Source organism: Sceloporus undulatus, chromosome 3 (assembly GCF_019175285.1).
Source record: "Sceloporus undulatus isolate JIND9_A2432 ecotype Alabama chromosome 3, SceUnd_v1.1, whole genome shotgun sequence".
Classification (NCBI taxonomy): domain Eukaryota; kingdom Metazoa; phylum Chordata; class Lepidosauria; order Squamata; family Phrynosomatidae; genus Sceloporus; species Sceloporus undulatus.
In genome coordinates, this window is record NC_056524.1 from 247843500 (window position 1) to 247855529 (window position 12030).

Consider the following 12030-nt stretch of genomic DNA (forward strand, 5'->3'; position numbering starts at 1 on the left):
TCTCACAGGACTACATTTCCCAGAATCCCTGCAGCATTGAGCCAGGGCAGTAAAGCGGTCTCAAGTGGGTTTTATTCCTGCCGTGTGGTTGGGAACTTCGTTGTTGTTGTTGTTGTGTCTTCATGTCATTCTGACCCATTTCCTGGGCAGGCTGGTCAGAGAGGTTTCTGCCTGGCCTTCCTCTGAGGCTGAGAGAGTGTGACCCGCCCAAGGTCGCCCAAAGCGTTTCCAGGGCTGGTCTCCAGGTAACAAACACCCAAGCACTGATCCCGACGGGAAGGACTCGGAGTCACACACAGCAACCGCAGCAACAGACAATTTTATTCCAAACCCCATTCATAAATTAACACGTGTCACTTCCTCTCCTATTCCTTTTCCCTTCAACCCATTGCTAGGTAACCAACCCCGCCTGGTGCCTGCCCTCGGACGCGGATCCGATCCCTCCTCACTCTATTATCTACCTATCTATCTACTGTATAATAATTTTGACGTTTTTGAAAGAATATATTATTAGGTGGGAAATTTTATACAGTATATATAAATTCCTCCCCTGTGCTATATTCTCCCAGTCATATATGCAGATTGTCTCCCCAAAAGTATTATAAACTCTATATATATGTGAAGGAGGAGGTGTGTGTGTGTGTGTGTGTGTGTATATATTTATATATTCACCGTTTTCCCATATATATATATATATATACAGACACACACACGCGCATATATATATATATATATGATTATATATCTTCATTTATATATTCTCCCAGTCAAAAGTTTTATATATAATATATTTCCGTTAATATATCATCCCTAAAGTCCAACTATATTGCCTGTGTGTAAGCCTTATATACCGTTCCCCCTCTAATATATAATATATATATATACTGTATTATGAGAAAGGAAATTATATATATTATATTATATATATTTAAAATTTGCCCCTAACATATTCTCTCAAAAACTCAAAAATATATATAATTATATATAAATTGGGGGGAGGGTCTGTGTGTGTATGTATATTTACAGTATATGCTATAATTTTCCCTCTAATATATTGTCAAGATTCAATTTAATTATATACTATATAGGTGTGTGTGTATAAATATATATAGAGAGAGTATATACGCATTATGTTCCCCCTCTACATATTCTCCTGAAAAGTCGTTTACTTAAAACCGCACTATCTACAAACACGACTCTCCCTGAAGGAGGAAGCCCGAGCGTGAGGCGAAAGGCTCCGCCGCTCAAGTAACGGAAACACAAGTGGCGGCCCTTCTCTCGCTCTGGCTTTCCTTCCTCTCTCTCTCTCTCTTTCAAACCTGCGGAGCCCCCCCTTCTCTTCCCCCTTCGCCCCAGCATGCTTTGCGCTTTTCTAACGAATTTCGTTACGAGTTCGCCGTTTGGGCGCCATTTTCGAGTGTAGAAGCCGCCAACCAAGGCTGCCGCAGCAGCAGCAGCAGCATCAGCAGCCGCAGCCCAGAGGCAGCAGCGGATGCTTTCGCGGATGCTTTAGCCGCCCGCGCGGGAGGAGGACTGTGACCGGGGCCTTGTTGGGACCAAGCTTCCTTTCTGATTTGAAACGAATCTCCTCCAGGAGAAGGAGCTGCTTGGGGGCTTCCTCCCTTAAGGTGACAGCGGAGGAGAAGGGACTTTGCGCGGTTAATAATGGGCTCCGCAGCTGATTCTATGGAAGCAAGTAGCAGCTTAGGATTAGGATTATTATCCCTGGAATTAAAGGGCAGCATTTCAAATTCTTGTTATAGTTTCCCCCTTTAACCTTAGGGCAGGGTATTTGCTGGCAATACTCCCCCCCTTTTTTTTTATGGGGTGGGGTTATTTTTAATTCAATCGTTTTAATTTCCCATCTAATAGGTTCTCACCAAAAAGTGTGTGTGTGTTGTGTGTATATATATATATATTGAGGAGGGATATGTATATAATTTCTCCCTCTAACATATAGATATAGATGATATATACTAAGTATATTATATATTAAATCAGCAAGTATGTTGGCACTTCATACGTATGTTATATATATAATATATGTATGTATTACCTAATATAGATATGTAATATATCTAACATACTCTAATATACTATTATATATGAAATCAGCCTGTAATTTGGCACTTTGGAAACCTCAACCCAAGAGTGTTTTTGAGTCCTCTCTGCCTGTGAGGGTTGATTGTGCTCCGCCTGGGCTCCCTTTTCTCTGGGAGGAAAAGCAGCGTAGAAATCAAATGAAGAAATTGAATTATAGGCCGGTATCTTTGCTGGCAATTTTCCATCCAGTTCAGTTCTTGGTTTCAGTCGCAGAAGGGAAGATTTGTGGGGAACTTTTAACCCACTTCCCTTACAGACCAGAGTATTTGCTGGCATTTTCAGCCATGGACCCAGAGATTGGATCCCTGTGCGTTTCTTTTTTCTTCTTAACTCCTCTCTTCCTCTGGCTTCAGGCCGCTCGCTGTCAGGAGATAGGTATTGGGTTCAAGGGAATCGCAATTTGAAAAAGCAACAATAGTTGTGTGTGAGTGTGTGGTTTATAAAAGTGACACTGACGGATGTCAATGGCAAGACCCCTCTGGACTGGAGGAACTTGGCCAAGAAAAATGTTGCTGTGGCCAAGCTGTGACAAATCCCAGGATTCCTCAGCATGGAGCCTTGGCGGTTGAAAGGGTGTCTGTCTGGATGATTTCTGTAGTGCGGATAGAGCCATGCGAAACGTACAGAGCAAAGTGGTGCAGTGCTTTGATTGTTGGACTAGGAATCCAGGAGAGCAGGGTTCAGATCCTCCCCCGGCCATCATATAAAGAATAGTGAATATATATATATATATATATATATATATATGTAATGCATCTGAGGAAGTAGACTGAAGCCTATGAAAGCTCATGCTGCCCATTTGTGTCTTTCAGTCACTCTGAAAGGTGCCACAAGATCTCTCTGCGCACTGATCCTGCAGACTAACAGGGCTCTATCCTTGAACTGTCTGAAAATAGAGTGAGTCGGTGTGATGTAGTGGTTTGAGAGTTAGAGTCCAAGGTTCAAATGCTGCTCAGCCATGGAAACCCTCTGGGTGACCTTGGGCCAGTCACAGTCTCTCAGCCTCAGGGGAAGGCAGAGGGAGAAATCCCCTCCGACCAAACCTTGCCAAGAAAGCCCTATGACAGGGTTGTCACAAGCCAGGAAACGATTTGAAGGCAAGCAGCAGCAGCAGCAGCAGAATGAAAATTATTAAGGTGTTTTAAGAGAGGGAGGGGAATGCGATTTTTGAAAAAGCAACCCCAACTGATCCCTGTCGTAAGTGAACAGGACGAAAAGCCACTCGCCCATCAGAGTCTAAGGGGAAGGGGCTGTGATGCAGACCCAAATATGCCAAACCATTCATTTTGTTTAAAAACTTTTAACTGTCGAGATTTAATTTCGTGGCCCCGACCTGCTGAGTGAGATTTGGCAGAGAGTCTACAAGCGCCTGCTCTTAACAAATACCACTAATTTGAAACCAGCCTCCCCACCCCCAGCATTGGCCACAAGCTATAAATGTGGAGTTGGGGGGGGAGTGTGGAAGAAGTGGTGGGTTTATGGAGAGTAAAAGCCTGGTTCGTTTATGAGGACGCCAGAGTTTCCCACAGTCATTGTCACATAAAGTGCATAAAGTAACTTGTTGTTTTTAAAGCCTTCTGGCCTTTGGAAGCAAACATTGGTTCCTTCAGTCAGATTCTTTTGGATTATGCCAACGGAATAGAACAGTTTCAAAACTTTCCTGAAGTGCACCGTTATCTTAAAGGACATGCTCTTCATTAAGTCCCTGCCACTCCCAAATGGAGCAGACCCCACGCATCCAGAACCATGGAATGAGACATTTCTTATTTGGGTGCTAGCTTTTTGAACGTTACAATCTTTTTTGATTAGCAAACATCCCTTTTCTTTTTACTAAACCCCTCCTCCGCCTGTTTTTAAGTATCATAGACTGTGGTGTTTCGCATTAAATTTTCTGATCGGGTTTCACAAACAGGCTCTGCTCTTTTAATTCTAGAATTATTGTCACTGGGTTAAATGGTTCAAATAAATCTTTTTTAAAGCAAATGACCAGCATTAGACTACTTCATGACCTTAATTATATTACTATATTTTTTAAAAAATTCAAATAAAGTGTAAGAAACTAAACTTATGTAGAGAGATCTTGTAGCACCTTAGAGACTAACTGAAAGAAAGAAGTTGACAGCATGGGCTTTTGTAGACTAAAGTCTACTCCCTCAGATGCATTTTAAATGTATGGAAAGCTCATGCTGCCAACTTCTTCCTTTAGTTAGTCTCAAAGGTGCTGCAAAATCTCTATACATACTTACTCTATAGACTAACACAGCTATATCTTTGAAAGCTCAACATACGTACTTCAAAGTCTTAATATACATTTACAATTCTGGTTAGTCAGTGTTATGTTTGCTTTTCTCCTAGTTTAGTTAATTTTTTAATATGCTGCAAGGCAGCTGTAAATTGTGAGTTAGAGTGTATGGAGGTTGTGTCTTAGAGTAGGTGAGAAGACTGCATGCCTGTCATCATAGTTTGGTCATTTATAAAACTGGCCTAGTATCTTAGATTAATAGTACTGTAAGTGGTAAAGATACAATTTGCATGCATAGGTCTCTGGATTATATTGTTTGTGTGAGCAACAAAGATAGAATCCTTCTATAGTATGATTGTTTGGAATTTGAACAGCCAACAGAAATCATGCCAAGCAAAAGAACTAAAGTATCTACAGCAGCCCGACACAGTGAGCCATTGGAGGAGTCTTCTAATGATGGGGAACTTGAAAAAGAAGCCAGTAAACATATGCCTGAACTATCTCAGCAAGGTCAGTCTTTTACCAAACTAATATATTTGTGATATAAACTTGGCCTCAGAGATACTCTGTTAATGTTAGGAGGTGCCCAGATTTGTGTAGTAGTTTGATGGTTTGTATATTAGGCCCTTGGTATCCACTGAGGTTTGGGTCCAGGACGCCCCATAGATGCCAAAATCTGGATGCTCAAGCCCCGTTACATACAAGGCATACTAAAATGGTGCCCTTTATATAAAATGGCGAAATAAAGATTTGCTTTTTGGAAGTTGTATGTATTTGAATATTTTCAAGCCTTGGATGGTTGAATCCGTGGATAAGGAGGTCTGACTGAACAGTGCTTCTCAATTTTTCAGTCAACATGGTGCTAGAGGCAATATTTGACTTTCAGAACAAGCCAGTCTTATTACTGATGTTCACTCTAGAGTCCTTGGCCCTTACCTTTTGTGAGAAATGTGGACCAATAGTTTAAATAGATCTAATTTTGAGATGTGTGAAAGTAGCTGCTTGTGACTAGTTTTCTTGGCCAGTTGCTGCTTTTATTTTAAACATGTTTAAGTTCTGCATGTTGCATTGAGAAATGCCTGCATTAAAAGGAAGCAACAGGCAGTGTAATACGTTTCTCATCACGCTATTGAAAAGTTGCTAATATGTGAAAAGTGATAGCCTATAATTATGCCAAGAAAGAAAAGATTGCCTTAAGGAGTTAAAAAAAAAAAGCTCTGTGTCTTGTTGAAATATAAGTGGCCAGTTTTTTGTGTGTGTGACAGACTTCCTGTCTTTGAGGCATAGTGCTACTGCTGTCAGTGCAGCTTGCAGGGCATTGTGCGGCAGTTCCCATACCACCTCCTTCAGATTATATGTAAGCTCTGGGTATGCCTGGAAATGCAAGTCTATAGCAAGATTTGATGGTTTTCTTGGATTTGTATGGATAAAATGTGAGAGTAGTATTTTTTTTTTTGTAGCAGATTACTTTGAGAAATGTTTGTCTAGTTTGGGATTAGAACTCTGTAATGGTACAATAAGTCCATAAGAAGCACGTTCTGATTCTTAGTAGGCATATGGGTAGAAATCTGCTGATTCTCAAATAGTAGGGTCTTATAAGCAGGAAGAATTCTTAGCTTCTATTGCTTTTACTTCGCTGATTTGCTACTTATAGATGTAAGTAGCCATTAAGTGTGTTTGTCTCTTTGCTTGTTTTTGGCTGTCTCTAGCAGTCTCAGATGAAGTAGTTGACAGTCGAAGTTTAGAAGAGATTTTGAGTAGCATCTCTCCTCCCCCACCTCCAGCAATGACCAATGAAGCTGGAGCTCCTCGTCTCATGATAACTCACATTGTAAACCAGAACTTCAAATCTTATGCTGGGGAGCAAATTCTAGGACCGTTTCATAAGGTATCATTTTCTGTTTTAAGTGATTTCTAAGCTGAGGTAAGACATTTTTGACTCTGCTGCTTACAGTTAAGTGTAACTACATATTGCCAGCTAACCTGGGGGAAGGGTGAGTTAACTAAAGGACTCTGAATTTCTATTGTCTGTACTTTTCTTTTGAGGACTTTGATTTCTGTGGAGTTGGCTACAAATAAAAGCTTTTTCCCTGTTACTTATGAATAATGATCAGTTATTAAAGTAGGAAGTGAAAGTTCACTTAGTTGAAACATTTTCACTCTCTACATACTAATTGAAAGGAAGCTTCTCCAACATTTTGCATAGTGAATTCAGCTCATTTTTCAGAGTTTACAGGATAAAACTTCAGACGTTGGAGCTAATAGGTGGTGTCTTTGACTAGCTTGTACTTTTTATCCTTGGCTGTAAAACCTAAGCTTTCCAGTAGTTCACAGTTTCCTGCACTAGGTGTAACAGTATTTTAAGCTGTCTACAAAGCATTGAGGCATAATTATTGGTGGCTATTAAACTGGAGTGCTTTCTTTTTTCTGTTATGTAGCGTTTTTCATGCATTATTGGACCAAATGGCAGTGGAAAGTCTAATGTGATTGATTCCATGCTCTTTGTTTTTGGTTATCGAGCACAAAAAATAAGATCCAAAAAGCTTTCAGTACTGATTCATAACTCTGATGAACATAGTGATATTCAGAGCTGCACTGTCGAAGTTCACTTTCAAAAGATAATTGACAAGGTATGTTTTCTTTTGTTGAAGTTGGGGAAGATCTACCACCTAACAGCTTATGAATTATTACAATATTGTCTTTTTGACTTTGGGTACGATTAATTTGGTTTGGAGAAAATATTTAATCATTTATTTACGTGAATGGTGAATATGGAGGAATTTGCTATACTTAGTGTTCATTTCTGTTTTGTGAAGAGATACCTCCTAATTTGAACAGTAGAATCACATACAGTTTAGCAGCAGTGAAAAACATCCTTGTTTCAGCCTGAATGTGTTGAAGCTTAAATATATAAGAATGATTCCTGTAGAAATTAAAACATTTTTAATTTATTTTAAAAAATAATTCTGGCTGGTTAGAGGGGTGCGTGTGGGACATGCGGATGGAGGCTAAAACTGCTCCATAAAAGACTTTGTACGGTCATCCTTTTTCCAATATTGACATCCGCTGACTTAAAAATGATCATTTTGGTATTACTGATTATAAACTAAACCTTTAGAAGCTATTTGTCTCTTTAAAAGTCTGCAGTTTGCAGATCTTTTATACTACCCTCTACTTTCATAAGAATCAAAGGTAAAATTAATTCAGTTTTTTCCCAGCATTGGTGAAATAAGATTAAATAATCCAAACACCCACTGAATTTCAAAACCCCTTGATCTTGATAATAATACAGGATTAACCCCCAGAATGAGAAATTGCGGGGGGAGGGCTGGGGGAACCGTTGTATCTGATGAGAGATTTTAAACTAGCATAATTGCTGTTTTTCTAACTGTATGTAAATATATTTTTAAATGTTATATTTCTAAAGTAGCTTGTATCTTTAAGTAAAAATACAATTTCCTATTTGCCTGAATTAATCATGTCTAATCCTGCATTGCAGTTTTTAACTAAATCATTTTAAAGTGAATTTTCTGTGGCATTTATTAGAATAAATTGAAGTTTTAAGGAATTGGGCCAGTATAACAGTCCATTTTTAAAAAAATCATTAATGTAACTGAAAAGTTGGGGCGGGGGGGGTTTATCTGCATTTTCAGCTATAGGCCACAAAAGCTGTGCATAGCTTCTTAGCAAGTTCCTTAAACACAAACTTGATGATTAATATAAATCATTTTGAATTACCTGTATATTATTCCAGTTTTTTCGAACTGCCACTTCAGGATGGTTCATTATCAATATCCAAGTGTTTCAGGAATTTGCTTGCTAAAGATGAGTACCTGCACTAAGCTTCCTGAACTGACAGAGAGCTTTGTAAGTTGACCGAAAGAACATGGGAAAGAAGCATTTTGTGTTAGATGGTAGCTGGCAAACATTAAGGTTGCAGTCTTGCCTATATACAGCATACCTTGGACTAAACTTAGTCTAGAATGCAAATTTATTCAGGAGACTTTGGGAAGTATATTAGGCTGTTCAGTTGTTTTGCTACTTGGTTTAAACAATCTGGAAAGGTTCTGTATTTTCAAGACACATGACAGCACAAATTTTGGCATGACTAATAAGGTGCATATGTGTTATAAAATTTATTATGAGCTTCAGTGGTAGTGTAAATTAGGGTGTAACAGATTTGTGAAAATAAAGCTTTGAAAACTTGGGTAATAACTAACAATTGTTTTTCTGGTTTGTTTTCCTTCAAAACAGGAAGGGGATGATTATGAAGTCATTCCCAACAGCAATTTCTGTGTCTCCAGAACAGCCTACAAAGATAATTCTTCAGTATACCATATCAGTGGGAAGAAAACAACATTTAAGGATGTAGGGCTTTTGCTTCGAAGTCATGGGATTGATCTAGATCATAATAGGTTTTTGATTCTACAGGTAATTTTTGAGTGTTATGTAACTAAATATAACTTTTATTATCAAATATGACCATCTAAGGAAACTTTAAAGTACTCTAGCAGCACATCATGATTTGTATGTCATATTAAATATGCAAGTCATTATTTGCTGCTTTAGAACTTTAAGGAAGAGAATCGGTTAAAATTACTGGTATGACCATTATTTCTGCATTATAGATAGGCAGAGGAGTAAAACAATTGTTATACTTGTTCCGCCCTAGCAGCACGTAAATATTGGTGTAGTAAAGATAATCTTAACCCCAATATTATTGTGCTGCTTAAGCGTGGCAGGGATTAAGCAACATTGTTCTTTCTATTCTGTCACATTGGTATTAACAGATAGATATTTTGAGTGCAAAATTAACTATATATGATTGAAATAAGCATTGGCATGGTCTCCTGGAATTTCCCCCCCCCCCCCCATAAAAATATTAATAGATATAAAGTTGTCATTTCATTTTATAAACCTTTACAAGCAGTTGATAGTTTACTTTACAACAGTAGAAGACAAGGGTTAAAATGCTTGTTCGTATGATATTATGTGCAATTTATGCAGTTAACATTTCACTTGTGGGGAAAAACAAAACCTTTTTTAAAAATGTAGCTTGATATTGAGTAATTACCTCTTTCTATTTCAAAATGATTGCTGAATCTCTGCACTAATTACCAAGGAATTTATAGATTTTTATAATTTATAAAACTTCAAAAAATTATTAATTAAGTTCAGTTAGATGTCAAATGTACTGAAATTTAAGCATACTGGATAATTTTGAGGTGTACTACTGGAGCAATTTTAAAACAAGCAAATCACTGATTCATTTAGAATTTATTCAGAAAATGCTTATTAGTCCCAAGCAAACATGGAAGAGTTTTAAAGGCTACAAAAAGCCTTGTGGTCAGCTCTGTGTCCTCAGCTCCTATACAACCTAAGCAGGGGTAGTCTTTGACACATGATAAGGGCCTGCAAGGAATAGGCAAAACGTATTTGTGCTCCTGCAGAGAGATGTTTGTTTGTGTTTGAGGTTCCTTATGGCTTAGTTTTCTGCTTGCAAGCACTCATGTGTAAACTCGTATATTTAAAAATCAACTTGTTCATGTAAAAATACAACAAGTAGTTGTGCTTCCTTTATAACAAATCCAATTATAAGTTAAGACTTTTAATTGCATTAAATTTCTAGAAATCACATTGTTTTATAGTTTAAATGAAGGCAGCATAGCATCTTCTGGAATAGTGGATTTATAGAAGCTAAATTCTCCTTTATTCAAGCCTCTTTATTTTTAAAATAAGGTGCATTCTAATACACTTATTTAGTCAAATTTGTAAATAATGACAGTATAACTTTCATTGATAACTGAAAATATAACAGGTTCCTGATCTCTCACACTTTCATAGATTATTAATGCACAGATGGCATCAATGTTCAGATTTTAAAAGATTAATCTATAGCAAATTATTCATGATTGAATCAATATCACTTTTTATTCTGAGAACTATAAAAAGTTCTAGTCTAAAAAAAATGGCCAAGTTACATGATTGATTCTGAGAGATAGAATGTGGTCCCTACATGTACCATTTTATTAAACACTTTGCCCTCCAGCTGCCATATTCCTCTGTGACCTGTTATACCTGAAATGATGGGCCTGGCAAGCCACCAGAAGAAATGGGTATATTTTATAGAGCAAGTGACCAAATGAAATATTGCTTACTTTTGATTTGAAAAGTCAGATAAGAGCACTTTTGTTATTAACCTAACTGAGTGCCATGTTGTCCCATGTTGCTTCCTCTTTTGAGGTAGTTTTTTCCCCCTTTACTCATGCTTAAAAATTTCATAATTAAATATGAAGCTTGCTGTCAATTAGCCTGTTAAATACTGTCTCAGAATAATGATAGTTTTAGCTCAAAGTATTTGAAGAGGAATCAGGTTGGAGATATTTTCTGTATTGCAAGTCATGAAAAAAAAGTTTGAAATTAGATGTCCCTTTTTAAATTAATGCAATTTAAGACTAATTGTAAATAATAATAATAACTTTTATTTGTATTTCCAACCTCTCCCATGGATCGAGGTGGGATTACATCAGTAAAATAATACAATACAAATACAATCAATAAAATACTAATACTGAATACACCTCCTTAGTAAATATAATTTAATTAATCAGTCTTATATCTGAATAGACATAATCCAGGAATTCAGCACTAATTATTATGGGAAAAGAAGTCAGCTCTGAACTAAGCTTTCACTTGTACATCAGATATTTCTTAAAGCAATGGGCATGGTAACTACATGACACTTAAAATGAGCCAATTTACCACAAGAGGTTTTAGATAATAAGGTTGTATGCTATAATTTCTCCAATAAATATTTAACATCTTTTGAAAGCAAAAGTTAGATGGTGCATTGATAGAACTAACTTAACGTGTTGTTTACTTAATGATTTTTTGTGGCTAAACTTAGTGTGGTAACTAAAAGTTAAAATTGCACAAAAATTACTGTTCTGTTTATTGGAAACCATGGCATGTATTCAGGTAGCATATTCAGGTCATGGAACAGTTTTCAGCACTGGAATGGGAAGGTATGCAATTCTCTTTCCATCTCTACAAAACCTTAACATCTGCTCTAAAGGTTGTGGGGCTCTTTAGCGCAGACTCGAGAAAGCTGCAGTAGGTGGGTAGATGGGAAAAGTCCTGTTATGCAAGCAGAATTTGGCTTGCATTGTCTATTGCTCCCTGTATCTTCTTCTCTGTACACTTTTGAAAGAAACTAAGCATCTCCATTGTTTTACAGGGTAAATCCCAGCTTCCTAGGAAGTGGAGTTTGAAGAATGTTACTATGAGCTGGAAAACTAATGATAAATTGGTGTGCAAAGACATTACAATGGGTAGTCCTACCATGCAGCAGAGTTTAATAACCTCCTCTAAGTAGCACTATGCACTGTCTAGATAGAGATAAGAACTACTATCTGAATGGCATGCAGCAAGACTGTTTATTGTGTTAGCTTAGATGAATACTCACAACTTGGTCTATGCTTCAGTCTGTTACGGATTCTGAAGAGATAGAAACTCCTAGGTATGGAACTTCCTGGGTACAGAATTTTCCATTGTCCTTGCTAATGATATGGCTAGCTTTACCTGGTAGCACTATCTCATCTAAGGAATGCTGTCTGGGGAGGACTCTGGGACAATGTTTGTGTGGGAGTGAATTTACTGTGTACTTACAGTAAACCATGTTTGAA

The 12030-nt window shown here is 37.5% G+C and overlaps 1 protein-coding gene across 6 annotated transcripts in view; it reads left to right on the forward strand.

Annotated features, from left to right (window-relative positions):
* Nucleotides 1–1511: 1511 nt before the first annotated feature.
* Nucleotides 1512–12030, forward strand: part of SMC4 (structural maintenance of chromosomes 4) — a 62105-nt gene continuing 51586 nt past the window's right edge. For 2 of the 6 annotated variants that reach the window (XR_006102930.1, XM_042458163.1), the window contains exons 1-5: nt 1512–1658; nt 4720–4855; nt 6055–6233; nt 6784–6975; nt 8600–8776. Coding sequence is in view for 5 of the 6 variants with exons in the window: in XM_042458163.1 (XP_042314097.1) it covers nt 4732–4855; nt 6055–6233; nt 6784–6975; nt 8600–8776 (672 nt within the window). In the remaining variant the exon portion in view is untranslated. The other 4 variants (XM_042458165.1, XM_042458164.1, XM_042458166.1 and 1 more) reach the window with 4 other exon arrangements.